The 25091-nt window shown below is 42.4% G+C and overlaps 1 protein-coding gene across 3 annotated transcripts in view; it reads right to left on the reverse strand.

Moving 5' to 3' along the window:
* LOC139756013 (salivary peroxidase/catechol oxidase-like) overlaps positions 1 to 23944 on the reverse strand; it is a 51947-nt gene extending 28003 nt beyond the window's left edge. For 2 of the 3 annotated variants that reach the window (XM_071674949.1, XM_071674947.1), the window contains exons 1-2: positions 23868 to 23944; positions 16609 to 16763 (exon numbers count right to left, since the gene is read on the reverse strand). In XM_071674949.1, the coding sequence (XP_071531050.1) occupies positions 16609 to 16738 (130 nt within the window). In that variant the 5' untranslated portion in view covers positions 16739 to 16763; positions 23868 to 23944. The remainder of the gene's footprint in view (positions 1 to 16608; positions 16764 to 23867) is intronic. The other variant, XM_071674948.1, reaches the window with a different exon arrangement.
* Positions 23945 to 25091: the final 1147 nt, after the last annotated feature.

Consider the following 25091-nt stretch of genomic DNA (forward strand, 5'->3'; position numbering starts at 1 on the left):
TCTCGTTTACATAAAAAGGACAAAGGCCTTGCCTGTGATCCACTGTAATGTGTGGCTCTTGCTCAAAAAGGTCATTAATCGCAAATGTTCCGTGTAAGTGAAAGTGGTACGTCCGCGGGGTGAAACTTAACTAATATGAGGTGGTCACTGTCAGTGCCTTTGAATTCTCAGTCAGGTGACCCTGACGTGTCATGGGTTCACAATCTTAGGAACTCCGAGAATATCTGATGACAAAGGCACCAGGGATGAACAAGTGTATGCCCTCAGTTTGTGGCACCATTTCTCTTTTTATGGGTCATAAAGAAGGCAAAGGTCCAGCGACAGACAGCTGATAACCATCAGGTTACAGGATGTAGTTAACCAACAACGATCGTTCCGAGGAAGTCTCGTGGGGAATCCCAGATGACCATGACACAGGAAATTCGTGCAAGGATTCACCAGATGGTCAGCGTTGTGACAGATCGTCCTCTAAACACCTTATCTTACGTGGGATTTCCATGTTTACTGGTGATACGAACACCTGAATGGTCGAGGGAATGATTTACAAGTGAAAGTACGAAGGGTTATGTAGCATCATCGCACCACACAAGATCCAGTTCCGCATCTCCTACTACTACTACACCAGCGGTGGAAACTAACACAAAAGCATCAGTATGTTAGGGAACTCTCCCAACGCCCTGACAATCAAAGCAGCAATCATGGATTCTAGATGAGAAAGCCATTGATCTCCTTCGATACTTTAGTCGTAAATGTTTCACGTACACAAACACAAGCTGGGTCCACACGACCGGCAGCCCTGGGGGAAGTCCCAGTTGTTCTGGTACGTTGTGAGTATGGAAGTAGCATAAGCGTCTTGAGCAGAGAATATACGACTCTCATTTGGGACTGACCCGTGGCCCTCCCTAGTATGTGCAGCAACGGCAGATAAGTCCACAACATAGGGCGGCCAGTGGAAGTGACCATCTCGAACGGGTTTAATGTGAAGCGGATGACAGTGTTTAAAGTGGCGTTCATGGAAACCGCACGCTTTTACCTCGTCCTCATATCCAGTATAATCATCACCCGTACGGCGGCACGTTATCTCTCTCTCTCTCTCTCTCTCTCTCTCTCTCTCTCTCTCTCTCTCTCTCTCTCTCTCTCTCTCTCTCTCTCTCCTCCACTTCACAGTGTCTATTACTGCGCGTCCCTTGTTCCTTACATTTTTTATATTTACTGGTATATATATATATATATATATATATATATATATATATATATATATATATATATATATATATGTATATATATATATATATATATATATATATATATATATATATATATATATATATATATATATGTGTATATATATATATATATATATATATATATATATATATATATATATATATATATATATATATATATATATATATATATATATACAGATACGAGAACTGGTTCTTCAAATACCGAAGGAGCAATAAGAATGAAAATACTATAGTCTTGTTATCTGGCAAAAAAATGGCACTCTTAACAAGCAACAGTAAAGGAGATCATTTCGAAAATTGTTCTTCAGTGCCTTAATCACACAAGGTATTTCCAAGAACAAGATTTGAAATAAGGTGCATTAACATTCAGAGCTACGAGGTATTAACATACTCACACATCCTCTTCTCACTGCACGCGAAAATTTAATTCTAACAAGTTAGTTGGTCTGGATGATCTTTCTCTAACAAAACTGAGAGAAGTTAATCTGGTAAATAGCATTTCCCTTCACAAGAGTCCTCAGCAAACAGGTACAAGAACGGAAATTCCCGGGGGACTGAAGGTTTCAGAATACGCCAGTTGTGACACACAAGAAAAGAAAAAAAGAAAGAAAATGTAGCTCAGTTCATCATTCTGTTATTCTATGTCCGGTTTTAGGTACAAAGTTTTTGTCTTTACAACAATTAGGAGGAAAATCGGTAATCCTTTCAGAACATGAATTAAGGACTTTAATTTTCAACATGGTTTCCGTGGCAAAAGATTGTGTTTGCTAGAATTCTTTAATCGGATATACGTAGTGGAAATGGCATTATGAGATCACCACAGTAAGATAAACCTGACATACATCCACGACCCCAGAGTAACAGAACGTTTTCGACTTCCTCAGAGGATTTTTATTTCTAAGCAGAAAATCACGTAAAACATTGTCAGGCAAAGCTCATGGTATAGGATATCTAACTAGTGTGTAGATAGCAGAATGGTAAACAGGTAGAAAACAGTGAGTGGTATCAAATGGATAGGTAGAAAACAATGAGTGATAGTAAGTGGGAAGGTGGAAAAGTGAGTGGTACTGAATGGGTGGGTAGAAAAGTGAGTGGTATTGAATAGGTGGGTAGAAAACAATGAGTGGTAGTAAGTGGGAAGGAAGAAAGGTGAGTGGTATTGAACGGGTGGGTAGAAAAGTGAGTGGTATTGAATAGGTGGGTAGAAGACAGTGAGTGGTATTAAACGGGTAAGCATCAGATTGACTCAGTGTGATGAAGTGAGGTGCCACAAGACTCAATCTTTACATCCATGTTTGATTATACTTATACCAGTGATATGGACTCGCCCTTAGAATCCCAACACGTTTCGATGACACGAAATTAGGAAATAAAGTTCAAGCAAACGAAGGAAGATGAGGCATTCATAGTCACGTGAGCCGACTGGTGCAGCGGTCAGAAGCCCGGTGATGGAACGTCATTGTAAAAGGATACGAAGTCATGCATTTTGGCGATGAAAATTACGAGGCAAAGTTTTCCGTAAGTCATTATCAGATGTAGAAGAAAATGTCCTTTTGAGTAATCATTTTTTTGTTGTTGTTGTTGTTGTTCGTACTGACCTATAACACGCAAAGCAACGCCTCGCTGCATACAAAAAAAAAAAAAAAGAATATCAGGTTCGTAAAGCAAAGATAAGTATAAGACGAAAGACAATACGTCATTTTTATTATCGCCCGGGTCAGGGGCCCCAGCTATGATAGACGCTGTTTTCACTTCTGGTCATCACACTTTATCAAAGACCAAGGAAAACAAGAACGAAAGACAGAAAAGCAAGAAAAAGACTCGTTCGTCCCATAGAACAATAGACTTTACGAAAAGAGGGACAAAGATCAGGATTATTCTATGTAGAGAGACACAGACTCCCAGGAGAGCTGATCGAAGTTTTCAGAATACTAGATCATCTCGACTCCACATTTCACAATAAGTGACTCACGTCGGACAGAGGTAGACAAGAACGAGTGAATAACGGTCTGAAGTTGAGAAAAGGTGATACAAACGCTGAGAAAACTGGGGACGATGTAGGAGGATGCTGGGGAGGATGTAGGAGGATGCTGAGGAGGATGTAGGAGGATGCTGGGAAGGATGTAGGAGGATGCTGGGTTAGGATGTAGGATGATGTTGGGGAGGACGTAAGATGACGCTGAATAGGACGTAGACTTCTTACAGCTGCTGGAGTTGGACAACATTGGAATACCGACAGACGTTGTTCAGGGCAATGCCTCTCAACATCTTTTGAAACACGTGTTGGCCAAATGATGGTAAGCTAATAAGATAATATAATGATGTTTCTCTTCGCCAGCAAACAATGATCTTCGAGGATGAAAGATGTAGATGTTTTATGCGTTATGTAAGTAAATTCACTTTCTTGATTCCTTTTAGATTTGAGCCTCCTCTGCAGATTATCCAGTGTGGTTCACACAAACAGGTCTTTCCTCTTTTCTAATTTTCCTATAAAACCTTCCTTGTCTGTGTACATTCTCTACACTGCATGGTGCTCCTCCTCAGCTATTTCCCTATCGACTTCTTTTTCTGAAGGACTGGAGGGGAGGGAGGACCTCCCTTTTTTTTTTTTTTTTGCTGTCTCTGTCTCTATTCGGATTAGCTTCTTTGGAGACTATAACTGGAGATGATGACCTCGATCCACGCCGTCACTGAGGTCCTTAGTTATCTACCCTTGTCATGCACAGGTGAGCGTCGGGGTTTGGTTCGAAATATTTGCCGACATTGAGATGCATCCGTGCAGGGCAGAAAATGGCCTCTTTCCTACATACTGGATGGTGCTTTACCTCAAGCATGTCGACGAAGTGAGGGGTAAGAGAGCGTGGGAGAGAGGAAGAAAGAAAGAGAGAGAGAGAGAGAGAGAGAGAGAGAGAGAGAGAGAGAGAGAGAGAGAGAGAGAGAGAGAAGATGGATTGCGAGGGGTCGCGCGGGGGAGGGGAATAAGTGACAGAAAGGAAAATGGGGTGAGGGTGAGGAGTTGAACAGAGGTAGAGAAACAGAAGTAGCCAGATGATAATCAGAACACGTCTGCCTGCCAGTAGCTATAATGACTACTAAGGTAAGTAGATGTAGCCCCGGGGCTCACACTGGTGAGAAGCTCAAGGTCTACGAGACTAGTTTTTCTACTAGAGTGCAACTTACGCCTACGTCTCAGCCACTTACTCCACTTACCACTTATGGAACACACACACACACACACACACACACACACACACACACACACACACGTCATGAGTCAGCACGTGGCCAGCCCAGGGTCAAAACCCCCCCACTTCCCCGTCCATCGGTTCGAACCCTCGACGTGACAGCCATCCTACACCCGACTCAGGTGTTCCTCCTTCCATTAGGGATAGTTGGTGTGCTTAAGCTGGGGGTGAGCTTGTAAAGAGTAAAGACGCGGTACGTATATGTAAGGCTAAGAAACAGGGCAACACCAGTGTAAAACTCTCCCCACAACACACGAGATTATAATCACAAAACATAGTAACCACCACACACACACACACACACACACGCACAGAGAAGAGTTACAGGGAAAGGCTAGAGGCCTTTTATCTGCCCACCATGGGACAGATGAGAGGTGACATGACTGTAATCTTTTCAGTCTTGAAATCAGCTGGATGACAGTGAACAGCTCCTTGAAAGACTCTGGGACAGAGCAGCCGGAGGACGTTACATGAAATCAAAATACAAACTTGCTAGAAAAGACGTAAAGAACTATAATCGTAGCATGAGAGCAGTGAATGAATGGAATACAGTGAGGGAGGAAATAGTAGATGCAGATTGCATACAGAAGTATGAGAAGTTTTATGTTGACAAAGAAGATTCGAGATGGGGTCCCACAAGAATAAAAATCTCTCCTCATACGACATCAACAGGTAACTAAACAAATATATATGTCATATTTGTTCCCTGATTCCCGTGTAGCAAAGTAGCGCCATGAATAAAAAGACGAAGAACGGTATCATTTGCTCACATCTACAGTCCATACCCACAGACAAGCGAGGTACAGACGAAGAAAGGCCACATTCGTTCATAGTCTCTAGCGGTCATGAGTAATGCGCCGAAACCACAGCTCCCTATCCACATCCAGACCCCACATATTTTTCCCTAGTTTACCCCTGACACTTCACACGCCCTGGTTCAGTCCATTAACAAAATGTCGACCCTAGTACATCATATCTTCCTAATTCACTCTATCCCATGCATGCTTTTCACCCTCCTGCATATTCAAACCTCGGTCATTCAAAACCTTTTTTACTCCATTATACCACCTCGTTTGGTCTCCCGCTTCTCCTTGTTCCCACCACTTCTGACAAATATAACCTCTTTATCAACCTTTTCTCACTCATTCTCTCCGTATGTTCTACCCATTTTAACACACTCTCTCCTGCTCTCACAACCACACTCTTTTTATTTCTACACATCTCTCTTACCCTTTCATTACTTACTCGATCAAACCATCTCACACCACATATTGTCCTCAAACATTACATTTCCAACACATCCACCCTCCTCCGTACAACCCTATCTATAGTCCATGCCTTGCAACCATGTAATATTGTTGGAACTACTATTCCTTCAAACATGCCCCTTTTTGCTCTCCGAGATAACGTACGCTCTTTCCACACACATTCTTCATCCCTCCCAAAACCTTCGCCACCTTCCCTCCCCTATGGCTCTCCCGCTGCCATAGCTTCATTCGCTGCCAAGTCTACTCCTAGATATCTAAAACACTTCACTTCCTCCAGTTATTCCATTCAAACTTACATCACAATTAACTTGTCCCTCAATCCTGCTGAACCTAACTGTCTTGCTCTTATTCACATTTACTCTCAAGTTTCTCCTTTCACACACTTTTCCAAATTCAGTCACCAATCTCTGCAGTTTCTCACTCAAATGAACCACCAGAGCTGTATCATCGGCAAACAACAACTGATTCACTTCTCAAGCCCTCTCACCCCCAACAGACAGCATACTCGTCCCCTCTCCAAGAAATCTCGCATTTATCTCTCCCACCACCATGTCTATAAACATGTTTAACAACCGTGGTGATAACACACATTCTTGCCGCAGACCAACTTTCACTTGAACCATTCACTCTACTCTATTCCTACTCTTACACGACAATCTATTTGTACACAGGCCTTACACCCTTGATGAAAACTTTTCACTGCTTTTAGCAGCATTTCTCCTACACTGCATATTCTTAAGACTTTCCATACAGCATCTCTATCAACCCGATCATATCCCTTCTCCAAATCCATAAATGCCAAATACAAATCCATCTGTTTTTCTTAAGTATTTCTCACACACATTCTTTAATGCAAACAATTGATCCACATACCCTCTACCACTTCTGCTCCTTCTCAATTTGATGCTCTGTTCACGGGTTCGTCGTCTTTCTTTATCGATTCTCTCACATACAGCTTACCAGACATGCTAAACAAACTTATACCTCTGCAATTTGAACACTCACCTTTATTCTCCTTGCCCTTATGCAATGGCACAATACATATATTCCACCAGTCCTCAGGCACTTCACCATGATCCACACCAATCCTTACCAACCAAACAACAACACAGTCACCCCGTGTCTTAATAAATTCAACTGCAATACCATCGACTTCAGCTGCTTTGCCGCATTTCCCTTACGTACCAGACCGCTCTCCATGACTCTCTCACTTCGCATACAACCCCGACCAAAACACCCTATATCTGCCACTCAATAAACAGATATTTAACAGTCCTTCAAAATGCTCACTCCATCATCTCCACACTTCATCACTACCTGTTATTTCTTCCCCTTTTACCCCCTTCATCAATGTTCATATTTGTTCTCTTGTCTTCCGCACATTATTTAGTTCTTTCCAAAACATCTTAGTCTCCCTAAAGATTACTGATACACGCTCACCCTAAATCGCATTTGCTCTCTTTTTTAACCCCTGCACCTTCCTATTGACCTTCTGCCACTTTCTCTTATACATCTCCCAGTCATTTGCACTCCGTCCCTATATGTACAGTCCAAACGCCTCTCTTTTCTCTTTCACTTGCTACTTAATTTCTTCATTCCACAGTTCACTGCCCTTTCTAATCTGCCTACTTCCCTCCTTTCACATGCCATACTCATCTAGTGCACATGACACCACTGCTTCCTCAAATACTTTTCATTCCTCACCCACTGCACTTGCTTCATTTACTCTCACCTTTTGCCATTCTGCACTCAATATCTCCTGATTTCACTTTACACAAGTCTCTTTTCATAGCTCACTTACTTTCACCACTCTTTTCCCCGACACTGTTTCCTCTTTTTTAAAAAACTACAAATTTTCACCCTAGTCTCCACAGGATAGTTGTATAGCATTCCATCAATCTCTCTTTTACACGCCTATCAATCAATATATAATCAATAATGCCCACTGACTATCTTTCGTACTGACATACTGACTCTTAAACAAGGTATTCCCAATCTCTAGCCTTTTTTCAGCGCACAGCTCCACAAACTGTTCACCATTTCCATTCATAACATTGAATACTCCATGCGCCTCAGTCATATCCTCAACTGCCACATTATTTACCTTCACATTCAATTCATCAACACTAATACCTGGTCTTGTACATCAAAACTGCTAACACAGTCACTCAGCAGCTCCCAAACACTTGCCTCTCATGACCTTTCTTCTCATGGCCAGGTACATAAGCACTAATAATCATCCATCTCTCGCCTTCAACTTTCAGCTACTTCTTTACTCTATATAACACATTCATAACTCCTGCCTCAAGAGTAGTGCTACTCCTTCCTTAGCTCTTTACTCCTAAGACATATCCAAACCATTCAAAACCTTTAGCTTTGTTTCACTCTGAGCCAAAACTTCCACGTCTCTTTCCTCACTACCCATCTCTCCTCTTTTCTCATCTTGGCTACATCCACACACATTTAGACACCCAAGCTTGAGCCTTCGAGGAGGGTGAACACTCCTTGCACTCCCCTACCCCTATATAGAAGGACCAAGGCAAAAGTATAGTAACAAAACATAAGGTATTAGGATGCATATCACTTATCATTAAACAATTTAAACCTAGGATGAATTGCAATGACACCGCCATACTATTGTATAAAATAAAATCAACTTGAGTTGCTTTAGTTCCCCCTAGTTAAAGAGCGTTTTCTGTTATTGCTCCTATTGCAACTGGATTTATTCTCTAGATACATATGCTGCTTTCAAGTCTTCATCAGTTATTTCGACGAAATTTTAAACATATTTGTGGCTTTTTTATTCTTTTTACCAGTCTTGTAAGATTTTGTTGTCACGCGTTAACTAACCTTAGTCAGAAATAACAACCAAAGAAAATGATTCAGGACTGAAAGAGACGCCATGAAGAGTGAATTTCCTTCAGAACTTAGGGAACTTCTAGGTACTTTGTGCTATCAAGATATTCTGTGAAATATTCTAAGTGTATTCTACTATTCATCTTTTAACCTAGTTTGCATTTTGAAATGATTATGATAATACCATATTCAAAGATAAGCAAAACATTTTTTCCCTATGCCATGTTTATTCCGCGTTTTTACTTCTCCCTTCATTCCTTTATGTATACGCTCATCGGCAGTGGTCGAAAAAAAACAACAACTGACAACTTTTATGATGATGCTGATGAATGTGGACGACGAGTGGTAAGGTTCAGTGGGTGCTTCAACAAAACGCTGTGTCCTCGATCTAGCGAAGCACATAACATATTAGTGGGTCGTCGTCGTACTTTGCTCGTGCATTCTGCATGTTGCATGTTCTTTGGCTCTTTATGCAGGATGGCCATAGATGGCTTTACGATCGTAATTCGAGTGCGTTAGAACACATCGTCTCGCTTGCGTGTATTACCAGTCGTATCTCATACACGCCGATTCAAAACCTGAGTCCGCCTATCATCCAAGTACAGGATGCGATGTATAATTCAGGTATGTTATATCTAACAAGACTGAAAGTTAAAGCATGAATTTCTTTCGTCACCGATCGATCTCTTTTTCAACGAAAGCGGAATGCAAGAGCAAGGAATATATCCTTATCTCGTTGCGGCAACGTCTCTTGAAGACGATGTCGAAACTGCTTGAAATGAATAAATTCCTGGCCTTTGAGATGAATAAAATTCCTAGCCCCTGCTTTTCAGTTCTCGTTGCAGCCTCTTACCCATATGTCACTCTGGGTAACACCGGCTTTTAATTGATTTTCAAAGATATTAGAATAGAAGAATTAGATCAAGCAAGACGGATGGGCTTCAGGCACAGATTTACCTTACCGGAGGGAAACCATTTCTCAACATCTCATGTGAGTCGAACCAAAGCCATCCAACCAATATTCTTCTCTACATAAACATGTTTCCATTTTTTCGTCCCTTTTTGTCAAAGTTTGCATCTCTTCCCAGTGAATGATAAATCAGTGCTATATACATTATCATTATCATTACAAATCATATCATTATTATCATTATCATTACAATTCATATCATTATTATCATTATCATTATCATCATCATCTTTGGTATTATCATATAATTCTGGTATCCTTCGTATAGGACTCCGGCAGCTCCGTGACTGCAAACCACGCAATACTAGGAAAATGATGGCCTCCCATGGAGCGAAAACTGTACTCTACCGTTCGCTCTTGTTGATGAAGTCCCGCGTAAGGTAACTTTTCGTCCGATGTGGACGTGGAAAGGGAGCTGTGGTCTCGGTGTATTACACATGAGAGCTAGAGACGAGTGTGAACGAATGTGGCCTTTGTTGTCTTTTCCTTGGGCTACTTCGCGCGGGGGTGTGTGCTGTTTCATGTGTGGCGGGTATGGCGTCGAGAATGGAAGAAGGCAGCAAGTATGAATATGTGCATGTGTATATATGTATATATCTGTGTATGTATATGTATGTATACGTTGAAATGTATAAGTATGTAGATGTGCCTGCAGGCGTTTATGTATATACATGTGTACGTGGGTGAGTTGGGCCATTGTTTCTTATGTTTCCTTGCGCTACCTTGCTAACGCGGGAGACAGCGACTAAGTATAATATATATATATATATATATATATATATATATATATATATATATATATATATATATATATATATATACCTTAACATCCTGCCCCAATCCCTTCTATCCTTATGAAGTTCCTGCAGCACTCAGGAAGTACTCATGTCCACTGGTCGGGAGCATAGATCGTAAAGTGTAGTGGCGTGGTGCGTCTATGTGCAGGAAGTGCTGGGCAATTGAGTAGTAAGTGTTAGGTGTCTTATTTATGGTAGCAATATCATGGGCATGAAGGGTCTTGGGATATGTTGAGTGTCTGGGATGTATGGATTCTGATGGATGTTTGTTCGGTGGGTTGTGTTCGGTGGGTTGTGTTCGGTGGGTTGTGTTCGGTGGGTTGGGGTTTAAGACTGAGTTGAGAGGATTTCTTCTTAGTACTTGCCAGGTTGTTTCAGCATTTATGTGTTTTGCCATTATTCTGTTTGCTGGGAGTTTAGAAGATCTTTGAGTAGAAGTTACTGAAGTGTGAAGTTTGGGTATACTTTTCATGTCTTCTTTGGGTCGTTAGCTAGTTAGTGGTTAGAGTGGGAGGGCTCAAGCGCTGTTGCATAAGATTGAGTGCCGAACATGTTGAAGTGAGACTATACTGGGAAGATCTTTGTTTCCTTGTGAAGGTGTTAAGTGTTCGTGTGCTAGGCAGCCAGAGATTATTCTGATTTCACTATCTTTTTTATTTTTGAGTGTGTGTGTGATCTGCAGCGTTGTTATATTTGCTTTTGAGAGGCAGGTGAAGCATAGTTAAAAGTGGAGCAGATTAATTTTGTATAGGAAGTTAAAGGATTCTTATTCTTGTCCTAATCTGGTGTCAGTTAGTGTTCTGAGTTAGTGTATGTGTGACTTTCGTGTTGATGTTACTGATGTAGGATTGATTGATGTGTGTGTGTCGTACGATGCTCTTAGAATGGCTGGCGTATCGTTCAGTGGGAGTAATTGGCCATTCAAGGTGATTGGATGGTTGTGAGCTGGATTCGTGTCAGTCTGGGGTTAAGAGAGTGATTGCGCTTTGTGTGTGCCATTGTTACAAATGAGTAATGTAATGCTGCATGTCTAGTGTTGCTGCTGTCGTGTTATGAGTGTAGTGAATGTGAGGACCTTCATGACGATGCTTGCCTGAGGATAGAGTGGAAAGAATACAAACATCTCCAGCTCGACGAAAAAGACTATCAATAAGGGTGAGAGCAAGGGCTTAGAAGTTCTTCTCTCACTTATCACTCCTATACAATTATATTCAATATGCAATTTTTCTATACATGTGACACGACATGTTTCGTGGAGACAATGCGTCTCGTCAGGTGTCGATACTTTACAAAGTTATTTGAATCCCAACATCACGCTTGGTTCCCAACGTCCAACAATCTTTCTATGCCAAGCACTGTCTCCTGTGTCTGGTCGTAACCCTTGTAAGGGAAAGTGGTTAAGGAGAGTCAGGTGGCGGGGCTTAACCTGGGTAGCTGGGTGTGTCATGAACAACTTTTTCCATGTTTTCGTGCTTTGTCAATTCTCTCATAATGATTTGGTTAAGGCTAGGATGGGCTTTAGAAATGCCTGGAGACAAATCAAAGCTCTTGGTTTTAGTAATTAAGACAGATTCAATGACGATACGTGAAGCATAATAAACAGAGTGGTATGAAATAACGGGATTTTTCAAGATCTATGAGGTGGTCCTTTTAATGACAATGTTCAGCGATCGCATTTTTGTGGTCATCCCTCTGTACCGAATATCGATGCCAGTAACAACTCTCCGTTACAGTCTTACCAGTCGGGCCTACATAAATATATTTTCATGCCTTGCATTTGATGGCTTAAACACTCCCAATTGTTGCATGATTTAGTCTATTATTTATTAAGGTCTTGCTGATGGTGTTATTGTACTGGAAAGCAACATTACAAATACTGTTTTTAGAACATGTCTTACATTAGCTACGTTGGGAGAATGGGGCAACACTTAACTTTTAGACTTATCCTTATCTGTTACATCTTTCTTACAAGAAACTTTCTGGAAAGCTAGTAGAAATGGTGATGAAGTAGCTAAGTGTTGATGAAAGAGATGGTGATTAAGTGGCAGAAGTGGCGATGAAGAAGCAAAGGTGGTGATGAAGTAGCAGAAGTGGTGATAAAGTAGAAGTGGTGATGAAATAGCAGAGGTGGCGATGAAGTAGCAAAAGTGGTGATGAAATAGAAAGCTCCATGGAGGGTGGTAGTCACACACTGTTCGTATTAGGTGTTTGATCCAATTTGGTGACGACCTTGGAACAAGGTTGCAGTGCCGAAGGAGTGACTGAGATTCAACTGTCGTAGGTTGGCACAAGCATACAGCCGTTCAGGACCTAAGTCCTAACTGGAGAGGGCACCATGTCTTAACCACGTGTAGCGGTTGGGGTTCTTAACTGTGACGCACTCAAAGGCCGCCCAGAATCGAGTGCATAGGTTCGAATCCTGATTGCCGCAGTCGGTCCACAGTCAACCCAGCTATTCCTCCACTACCAGGGGTTGGTCGATAAGATGGGTACCTGGCTCAGGCTAGGGTATATGGGGCCAGGTGAGGATATTCCACAAAGGCCCAGTCCTCCGTTCTTAACGCTACCTCGCTAATGAGGGAAATGGCGGATAGTTTAAAAGAAAAAAAGATATATATATATATATATATATATATATATATATATATATATATATATATATATATATATATATATATATATATCTTGGAAGGGATCACAATGTTGCGCGTGATCAAGATATTCCTGAGTCCACGGGGATAATGAAACACGATAAGTTCCCAAGTGCACTTTCGTGTAATAGTCACATCATCAGGGGAGACACAAGAGAGAAATACAAGTCAGTTGATATACATCGAAGAGACGAAGCTAGGACGCCATTTGGTAAACATGTGACTGTCCAAAACATATGAGATGAATTAGTGGCAAAAAGATCATCATTTTTGATAACCTTTTCCCTCTATAAAAGATGGAAAATGGCAGATATATCATCGATATTATGTGTGATATTGATAGAATATCTTTGTGTCAAATTTCATTAACCGTAGCTGAAATATGGACAGGTAAAGACTACAGTGAAAAAAATTCTAGACATTTGACCCTTAAAGAATGTCAAAAATGGCCAGATCAAACACTTTATATACGCATTGCTCGCCATGTTCGACACTCACCATCACTCAGTGACATCTTCACTATCATCCATCATGTTTGTTATCACTCACCACTATCTTTATCACAGCTCACGATCATGTTCAATATGATTCTTCAATACGTTTTCTATCATTGCCTATCATGCAAACACGAAGATAAATCTGACCATCTATCTTTAGAACACCAAGATTAGTAACCTAATTATGAATGGCAACATGGCCCAGAACCCCAGCTCACTCAGGGGAAGCAAGGTGATGAAAATTGTGACTCTCATAGCACGAATTGCATTGATCTCACCACCGCTTCACTACCTAAGAGACTAGCAGTGCACCAAGGAGAGAGCTTGCTCCTCAGCGCTCCAACAGCTCTTCAGGAACCCGATATGTGAAGGCTGACAAACAGGAAAGTCATCAATACCAAACATGACATTAAGGAAATTGATGATTATGGAAGACGTCTTGCTGCATGAATTCTCTTTCACTTAACAGGTGAACTCATGTTATTACTCTCAGCCTTAACAGCCAGCCAGCTGCTGCCAGTCAAAGGCAGATCGAGTGCCTGCGAAGTACCCCGGCAGCCGACGGGAAAACATCATTCACTGAAGCAATGCTAGTTTTGCGTCCGCTTTACGCAACAATAGACCCAGCTTTGCCTCCTATATCCATTTTGTCTCTCTAATCAAAAACCCTGTTTCAATTCAATAAGTTTTCACTTTTTTAGACATTTCAAACAAGAGAACTTCACGGCAGAGGGGGTTGCTGGCTTAATGACCTTCGTCATAAGGTCGCTGGCCGTTAAACCCAGTAAATTGACCATACAACCCTTATAGCAACGGCCATATTTGCAGTGGAAGCACATATGGTTCTAGAATTATCTTGAACATCTGAAGAGGATGTTCAAGCTTTCTTCGACTAGTGGTTATACATTGACGTTGGCGACCTTATTGACCCTTGTGGTTGGCAAACCTAATATTAACCCGTTCAACTAACCTAATCACTCATCCGCCCACCGAGTTGAAGACACCTTCAGATATCGATGAGGATCAGAAGCTGACACATTTTCTACTGAAGGTTGGACAAAGCTCCTCAGATATTGCAGTAGGATTTCATCTGTTCATTACTGTGACGCTTTTAAGATAAAAAGGAACTTAGGAATGTTGATCTTCAGTCTCCCACAAGAGAATAAAGCTCCCAGAAATGAGCAAACTAAACAAGACTTTCAACAAGACGTATAGCAGTGGGATTCTGTCTTTGATGGCAGACTTTTAAAGATTATTGAAATGAATTAATGAATATTTGCTCGAAACGGTGTCAATGAGAAGTGAATATTTTGGAAGACCATGGTGTTCTCTCACACCCCACAACAGGAAGCGGCCTTCTGGTAGTCCTGGTGGACGAGAATGATGAGCCATAGTCAGGCTAGGCTCTGATGGTCTGATGGGCGAAGGTGAGGTCCTGGTGGATGAGGATGACAAGCTATGGTCAGGTGAGGTCCTGGTGGATGAGGATGACAAGCTATGGTCAGGTGAGGTCCTGGTGGATGAGGATGACAAGCTATGGTCAGGTGAGGTCCTGGTGGATGAGGATGACAAGTTATGGTCAGGTGAGGTCCTGGTGGATGAGGATGACAAGCTATGGTCAGGTGAGGTCCTGGTGGATGAGGATGACGTTATGGTCAGGTGAGGTCCTGGTGGGCGAGGGGGATGAATGACAGGAGCTGATAATAGACAGATCTTTAGAGAACGAGTAACCTTCTAAAACGTCGTCCAAATGGACAGAAGTTGCAATAAAATCGTCAGTGTTGAGAGCGATGGTGCTAATTTGTTCAAAGAACTGGATGAAACTAGATCTCAATGACTAGAGAAAAAAATTATAATGGGCACTGAAGGAGAATTTCCAAGGTCCTAAAGAACAGTCAAGTCGTCAGTGATATTGTAATAGTCCCGAGATGAACGTGCAAACTGGTGTCATCGAGGAGCACAATATGCCAGATGTTGGGAAAAAGATATCCAAAGAAATGTATTTAACTGTCTGGATTGGTACATACTAGTTGAGGCAAGAAATGTCAAGCCACTGAATTGCCCGAGTGATGCAGAACGAAAGGTAACGTGCGTCCTACACGAAACATATCACAGTATTTCACGAACATGATCAGTACAAAAAAAAACTTTCGTGTCCTTTACTCAGAGCACCAATGCCCCTCACATAATAGCTCACTGTCCATGCAACATCTCACAGTCCTTCGAGCAAAGATCATTGTCTTGCGGCAAAGCATCAGTGTCCTTTACACAATAGGCATGAAACTGAACCTCCTTCAGCCAGCATCAAGATGAGATATTAAAGAGAAATCATTCTAAGAAGCTGGTTCTTTTCACCTTCAACCTCTGACCCTCACTCGAATGTAAAGGTCAGAATTGTAAACCAAGAAACGAATGCCACCGTCCGTGGCCAAGATATGCTGCTCCTCCCATGTTCTATGTTGCTAATAACGGCCACTCAGATTATCCGTTCATGTAAAAATATTCGTCCGTTTTACACTAGAAGAGTCTTTAAGCCTGACAGTTCTCACAATAGCATCCTAAATCTACGCTTACACAGACGTAAGACTGCTACTGGTAACAATGCTTTTATGCTTTGACCCTCAGTTACTGATACAGTTTGTCACTTGTGAAGACTCATAAAGCAAATGACTAATGACTGATACCTATATCATGTCATATGTCACTGATGCAGCCGATGAAACTGACAGTCATAATGATATATCTCCCTAATGAGTACAGGTACTGGGTAAGTCTTTTACCTTTATTATTCCTAGTCAAGTGACTGGTAGAATTACCATCCTCACCATACAATCACTTGTGTTCTAAGTTAATCTGACGAAATATGATCAAACTTTTAACGATCGTTTCATGTGACAAAATGTTCTGTGGGTCATTTTGTTGAGTGTGTACCACACACCAGACTGACTAGCATGTGATGATGTGGAGCATAACTTAGCCTAAACTGTAAGGGTTTCCTGTAGCTAATAACAGGACAACCAATCCTTCCATAAGGCTCAAAAATGTGTTACATTCACAGCACCAAGGGTACTTACGTTGACCGGGGAACCGAATCTGGCGGATGACTCTAGCGACAGGCAGCTCCACTATCTCTTCATGAGGCAAGCTGTCTTGTGGTGTCCCCAGCAGAGCCACCACCACCAGCAGCCACGACCATGACCTCATCTTCTACTTCTGCTGCGCCTTACTGCTGGAGAGAATTAAGAGCGGGAAGTTAAATATGAGTCTAAATGAGATACGGTATTATACATATCTAATTTTCGTGAGTACCCATAAGACAAGAGAGAGGGAGAAAAAGTTTGGTTTGAAACGCAATCAAAGACTTATGGAAAATGAAAGCAGTATGATACTATAGACTAATGTGATACTCTCTAGTGAGACCTCATCATGATTATGCACTGAAGGTCTGGGCACCGTATCACAGGATAGATATAAACTCTCGAGAAATCATGGAGGGGAGGATGACAAAAATGGTGTGTGGCATTAAAAATCTTTCCCACGAGAAGAGACCAAGGAAATGAGATTAACGTCCACTACAAAGAGGAAGAGTAAAGGGTGATGTGATCAAAGTATACACATGTTTGAGGGGATTCAATCAAGGAAATATTAGTATGTTACTCCCATGTGCCCACATTCGGGAGAACTCGCAATAATGGCTTCAAACACAAAATTCAGACGTGAAAGAGACACAGAAATGCATCTCCATGGAAACAGAGTTGTCGATGAGTGGAAGAAGCTGTCTAATTTGGTAGTTAGTGCGAAAACAACTGAAAGTTTCAAGCTCAGATTGGTTGACGATGCGAGTGACAGTGAGTGTGTACAATTACCTTTCATTACCTTTCATTCTTATATCTTTATGTAAATGATGCAGGGAAATGCGTTATTTTTGCAATAGGGTTGAGGGATCGTCTTTTGTACACCAACAGACCGAGAACGTAAGATGACCGGAGAGCATGAGAAAGAGTCATTTTTTTTCTTTTCTATCTGATGAAAGATGGTGTATGTATTTCGATATACGTGTATTTGACGAAGGTTCTACCAAAAGCTGTTTCCGATGGATTCACATGTTTAATCCCTTGTCGATCTGCACCGCTTTGAAGATCATTCAAATTGTGTTTTTGCTCTTATTAAGAGAATTGCGACACTAAACATCTAGGCTAAAGAACACCACTGATAAAACACCAGAACAGATTGTCATTTTCCTAATAACTGTTTCCGTACAGCTTCACCTGTTTGGGGTCACGTGAGAGTATTTCCAAGAAAAAGAAATATGTTTGAAAGGCAAAGTTCCGTAAAAGAAAGAGAAAAAAATCGGTGATGAGAAAGAGGTGAACACTACTAAGAGGTGAACACACCACTGTACTAACTCCCGCACTAGTTAGAGGTGAACAACAGTTTAGTCTGTATTCCAATTCCCGCGCGCAGGAGATGTGCCTCTGGTGAATACAGGGACCGGAGAATGTCACCAGCATTCAGCAATGTAATATCGCCTCTCACACCAACATGCTGCCATGGGCTATATACAGCCGTGTGAAGGTACTACCCTTACAACGCACTTGGGGGTGTGAATGGCAAAGCAGACTCCCTAACATTGTGTGCTGCAAAAGTTACGTACGGGTGTCTGTAAAGCAACAATAGTCACTATGTGCTTGGTGCTTAAGGTCTCATTCATCCAGAATGTCACAGGGGTAATGTTTTATACGTGTCCGAATTTAAGAAAAAGAAAAAAAGGTACGTAGGTGTGTATCATGTGGTCTGCTGACAACACAAACCTTTGGTCCCTGTGATTGTGATGCTGCTGCAAACTACGTACAAGAAATCTTAAGCATTAGTAGTGGTAGCAGGATCATCAGTAGTGGCAGCAGGATCATTAGTAGTGGCACAGCAGGATCATTAGTAGTGGCAGCAGAGTCATTAGTAGTGGCAGCAGGATCATTAGCAAGGGCAGCAGGGTCATTAGTAGTGGCAGCAGGATCATTAGTAGTGGCAGCAGGATAATTAGAAGTCGCAGCAGGATCATTAGTTAGGGCAGCATGGTCATTAGTAAGGGCAGTAGGGTCATTAGTAATAGGAGGATCATTAGTAGCAGCAGCAGGAGCATTAGTAGCAGCAGCAGGAGCATTATTAGTAGCAGGAGGATCATTAGTATTAGCAGCAGGATCATTAGTAGAAGTAGCAGCATTAGTACCAGCAGAAGCATGAATAACAGTATCCTCATTAAAGGTAATGGCAGTAGCATTAGTAGTAGTATCATCATTAGTAGTAGCAGCAGAAACATTAGTAGTGGTATCAGCATTAGTGATATTAGCAGTAAAATCATCAGTAGTATCACTAGCATTAGTAGTAGCAGCAATATTAGGATTAGTGGCAGAATCATTAATAGTAGCAGCAGCATTAGTAGTAGAAGCATCGTTAGTTATAGTAGCAGCATTAGTAGCGGATGTAGAAGCATTAGTAGTAACTGTACTAGCATCAGTAGCAGCATTAGTAACAGTAACAGCATTAGTAGTAACAGCATAATCACTAATCAGGATTAGTAGTATTAATAGCAGAATTATAGTAGTAGTAGCAACATTGAAATTGGCAGTTCAAAAAGATGATTTTGTACTTAAACCCTTATAGCCCTAGAAGCGTTTTGTCAATGAAGAAGACGGTTAGTAGCAGAATAAGAATCATTATTAGTAGTAGCAGCATTAGTAGTAGCATCAGCAGCATTAGTAGTAGTAACAGGAAAAATCATTAGAAGTAGCAGCAGAATTATTAGTAGTAATAGCATAACCATCAGTAATAGGAGCAGATGAATCATCAGCAGCAGTATCAGCATTAGTAGTAGCAGCAGCATTAGTAGTAGTAGCAGCATTGTTAATAGCAGCAGATTACTAGTAGTAACAATTTTGCTAGTAGTAGCAACATTAGAAATGATAGCAGCATTAGTAGCAGTGGTGTTGGCGGTGAAAGTGGCACGACGAGCCATTAACTGTGGCTTTATTAGTCCCAATAATACCGGAATAATGACCATGAGTTTTCATGGTAGCAGCGTTAGTTGTAGTGGAAATATCGATGATTAAGGAAAATGAGGGAATAATGATAATACACATAGATCTCATTAGCATACGATTCGTAAGGTGACTATATTGATTTTCGTTTGCATTTTCTTTTTTTTTTTTCTGAAGATAACGTAAAGCCTCCAAGGTTAGTGAGCGCTCATTCAAATTTCTCAGGCGGCGCGCCGGTCAGTGCAAGGGGTCGCCCGGTCACTCTCACTCGTTGCCCCAGTTTAAACAGTGTTTACATTCGGCTGGGGAATATAGCTGAGGTGCGTAATTTGCTCTTGATAACCCACATGTTCTGCTGGAGTGTCGGTGTACTGTGTCCTCTCGCGGTGAAAAGACGAGCCAATGAAGCTTCTGGTGCACCACCCTAAGTAAACAAGATAGAGATGCATAACATCATGTAGGTGGTGTAGGGAATCGACTCTTGTATCCAACGGGTCTTATGCGTCGCACACAACAACACTGCACATGTTGAGGGAAGCGCCAGTCCCTTCCAAGGCTACACAAATCTGCCGAGAAGCCGAAGGACCATGTACAGTACATAGGGAGAGCACATGTGGTCTTGGAATGATCTTCAGTACCTAAAAGAGGTGTTAAAGATTTCTTTTGGGTGGTGGCCATGAACCTAACCTTAACCGGTCAGCCAACTGCCGAAAAAACTCAGGGCAGAAGGACAGCAGAAGAGCAACATTTTCTTCCTCCTATACAGCAGTTCGTGATCCTCTCGCCAGCCACAATCTCTGCCATTAACGACTCGATGTCGAAATAAAACCTCCTACCGGACTTGCTGGTGTCCTGGCAAATTCCAGTTCAGCTGTGGAAGATACAAATGAAAGCCTACCTTTCTTAACCTCCGCACCAAAACTTGGAAGCTCGTAAAACAATGTGGTGAACTCTCAGGGCATCTGAGACTCGACAGGTGATACTGCTACTAAGCAGCCAGATAATGTCATGGTTTAGTGACCAAGCCTGATTTTCTGTTTTACGCACAGCACTGCTCTCCTGTGTGAGATTACCAGTAAGTGCAAAAAGGAAATCATATCTGTAAGATAATGAAAAAATTGTTTCGCAATAATTAAGGTCAATTCTGACCGACACCAAACTTTTCCTCCAGGAGCTGAAATGGATAGTTAACGAATCCGAAGATTATCGAGATGTTCTCGAACGCATCCTTGTAAACTTACAAGAGTTTCCTATACTATATTAGTAGTAGTACCAACAGTCGCAATAGTAGTAATTGCTATTTTTCTAGTAGTAGTGGCGGCAGTAAAGGAGTAACGGGTGAGAGTAGTTGGGATAGTGCTAATAGTAATAGCAGCGGTAACACCTGTTGTTGTCGTTTTTGTCGTTGTTGTTGTAGGAGGAGATGAACTTGATGCAGAGATGCCAGTAGCAGTACCGGAAGTAGCAGCACTGCCATTCGCATATACACTACATCAGCTGAGCATGAAGACCAGATGATGGTCAGGCACCTGGATCGTTACTTTATGGTATTGATGTCTCCGACGCCCTACCTCACATCCCATTCCTCGTCTCTTGTAATTCCTCGTCTCTTGTACCGGACACTCTTCACTTTTGGCTACACCTGACTACGTTCCACCCTGTCTCACATCCTATTCCTCTCCCTTTATACCCTACACTCTACACCTTTGAGTATGACTACGCTCCATCGACCTCACATCCTATACTATTCTACTGTATAACGCTTAACACCTTTGGATATACCTTACTGCAACGCCAGCTACATATGACTACATTATCTACTACATCTGAGCTAGACCTGGGTAAGCTGGCGATTGCAACTAAGTAAGCTATCGGACACACTTGACTACATTGTCCAATATACTTTAGTGGACCGCCGGCTACGCCAAAACATTTTGTCGGATACATCGTATTTTACAGTCAACCACACCTCATTACACTTCAGGCACTGTCGGAAACACATTCAGGTACACCATAGTATATTCTCGGCATTGCCTATGGACGCTAAAGACCACACCTCAACACATGTTCGGCTGAACTTCAGGACATCGTCATTGTCAACCAACCTTACTTACAACTATACCCAAGTACACTGTCGACTACGCTTGGCCATAGCTCACAACACTATAACATGCATTACCTTTGCACGCCCTCAGCTACATTCTAGGGTAGTGGCAGCGTTACTGACCATGAGTCAGCATGGGCAAACCCCAGGGTCGGACCCTCAGGGATTCGAATGCTAAGAGTGGCAGTCAGTTCCGCCTACACCCAACCCTGTTGTTCATCCTACCCTATGAGCTGGTCGATAATGGGTATCTTGCTTAGGCTGAGTTGCGAGTGCATGCAAGAGTAAAGACATATTACATACATACAAGAATAAGGGGCAGGGCAACACCGAGTTTAAAACTCTCTTCCTTTAACATACAAGTAGTAATCACCTACGGATACTGGCAGCTACACTACAGCACACCGTACAGACAAACCATTGGGATATGTCAGCAACATATAGGTGTAATGTCGTTACACCACAATATCCTGTTAACTACAGTGTAGTATACTCTTAGCTACACCTCTGTATATCGTCGACAACATCCTCGGCCACGGTCGAGGACGGCCTCAGCCATGGTTGATTACACCTCACTGCACTCAAGGCAACTTTTCAATACACTCATATTTACAGCTTAGTACACTTGACTGCACCTCTGTATACCTCTACATCCTAGCACACTACTGCACCAGTACATTCTCACAGATTGCTATACCTATGAACTCTCATAACTACGAATCCTCGGTAAAACTGTCAACCTTAAATAACCACCTCTGACTAGTACATCAGACTTGCGTGTTGAAAGTCACAACTCCCTCATTGTGTTCCCAAGGCAAGAAGATCACAAAATATCATCATGAGATCGAGAGTCCCTGTAAAAATATGTTTGCCGTACCTCTTCCTGTCAGTACGAATGACACCTTGACTCTCGCACACAATCTGCTCCCGAGGAATCCAGAGACACAAGAACCTCATCCAAGACGAATCGGAAGATCCGTCTTCCCGGTATCTACGCGGTGCTCATGCCCTATTAGCGATACTGCAAGTTCATGCAACTCCCATCGCATCCGAAGGCACAGCACTAGCCATATATGGAGGCATCGCTTCCATGTGTTCACGAGCAAACGCCGCATTGTCCATAAGCAACACACTTTGCATCTGCACCCAGTAGTAAAGGGAGCAAAACATCCGGAACCTTACGTTACGTATACCCGGACCTTCGCGACCGGTAAACAACAGAGCATGAGCAGCGAACAACCAGTGATGGAGTTCAAGGACGATGCGGGCACCGGCAGCCATTCTGTAAGGCCAGGAGCGGGAAAACCCTAGTCTTCCGTCCTTCAGACACGATTAGGAGAGTTAGCACCACGATGGATATGGCTACCGCCTGAGGCAACACCACTACTTCCAAAGTCGCTCATCCAGCATGTGTCTAAAAGATCCGTATATACGTGTTGGGTACTTCCTTAAATGGGTATTCTTTCGTAGACACGCATTCTCGTATCGTTTTCTTTCACCGTAATCGTTTCCCTTTCGAGGATAAGGCCAGCAATATAACTGTGTGAGAGTAACATACTCCCAGTATGCTTACAACACATAAAGTGATGAATAGTTATCTTTTCTCCGGTTGCTAACGGGAAAAATATTTCCCTTCAGATAAAGTCTTTATCACATCACCCACCGAGAAGTCTAGCCTTATAGCGAGACCCATGACTTGGGCCCATCTCTGACATGTAGAAAGGGCCATAGATACGAGTTGGATCGAGAAGCGGTCGCTACGGTCTTGCCCTGGTGACCATTGGTTTGTATTCGGGCTTAATTTCAGTCGTCACTGTGTTACAAGACACTTTCTCCTCCCAGTTTGTGTTACATTGCATCATCATGTTGACCAGCGGCCAGAGATCTATTACAGTGAAGCAGTTTCAAAACCTTAACGTATGATTCCAACAATTTCCTCTAAATAAGCTCCCGCAGGAATGCGGATTCTCTTTCCGTTTGGGCTGAGCTGTATTTATAGCAAAGGGCACACGAGTCAGACAAACACGGCTTGGAATACTATGAAAAATCCAATGAAAGATATAAAGGGAAGAGACACCTGAAAACACCTCCCGAATACACTGAATAACTGGGCGAGATGACAATAAGGCTTCAAGGTCTTTGCAACCAGAATATGTATATAACTAGACACAAACACAAGCACATGCGTACTCACGGGGGCAATTCTGTAGGTAACCTCTCCTGGCGTGGTCCAGCACACCACTGGAGCTCACTCGCCCTTGTAACCCTTCCCTCATCCGTCCCAGTTGCCAGCTTTTGCCGGCTGAACCCAGAGCGTTGAACAGATCCGGATTATTACCATCTCATTTTGGTAGGATAAGATACGTACCGACAATATTGTTCGTCTTTTTTCCATTTTCTTAATTCATAGCTGAGGGTGGGCCTCCTGCCCTACAAGAGAGTAGCATTAACTCCAACTCGTACTTACGTGTAGCTCAACTGGGTAAGCAACTTCTGTCATTTTTCCCTCAGTTTCTGGCTATTGTACGAGACGGTGGCGATTCCCTGACATCTCCAAGGTGCTTCTCATTCCGCTGAGGGAGGTATTCCTAATCAGTGCTACCGTGGAAAGGTTATTCATTCGTCTGATCCTTTCTCTCCTAGCAGGTGCGACCCAGCCTTGACCCCTTGCCAGAGGTTATTCGGTCTTGCCCAACGTCATAGGTGACTCAGCCTTGACAAGGCGGCTTGGCGTGAACCAAACTTTGTCCACCACCAGGTGTGACCTAGTCTTGCCTGCCGCTGCGCGTGACCCAGCTCTGACCCACCCTTGACCACCATCAAAGGCGATCTCACCATGACCCGCACAGCCAGACATGTGATGCGCATTCTCCAAGTGGGTTACTCATCTATTGCATATTCGTGGGTTTTTTTCTACTCTTGTGAAACTTGAGTGTGTGTGTGTTTGTGAATATATATATATATATATATATATATATATATATATATATATATATATATATGGGTATGTTTGAAGGAATAGTGGTTCCAACAATGTTGTATGGTTGCGAGGCGTGGGCTATGGATAGAGTTGTGCGCAGGAGGATGGATGTGCTGGAAATGAGATGTTTGAGGACAATGTGTGGTGTGAGGTGGTGTGATCGACTGAGTAACGTAAGGGTAAGAGAGATGTGTGGAAATAAAAAGAGCGTGGTTGAGAGAGCAGAAGAGGGTGTTTTGAAATGGTTTGGGCACATGGAGAGAATGAGTGAGGAAAGATTGACCAAGAGGATATATATGTCGGAGGTGGAGGGAACGAGGAGAAGAGGGAGATTAAATTGGAGGTGGAAAGATGGAGTGAAAAAGATTTTGTGTGATCGGGGCCTGAACATGCAGGAGGGTGAAAGGAGGGCAAGGAATAGAGTGAATTGGATCGATG

This window comes from Panulirus ornatus, chromosome 20 (assembly GCF_036320965.1).
Source record: "Panulirus ornatus isolate Po-2019 chromosome 20, ASM3632096v1, whole genome shotgun sequence".
NCBI classification, from domain to species: Eukaryota; Metazoa; Arthropoda; class Malacostraca; order Decapoda; family Palinuridae; genus Panulirus; species Panulirus ornatus.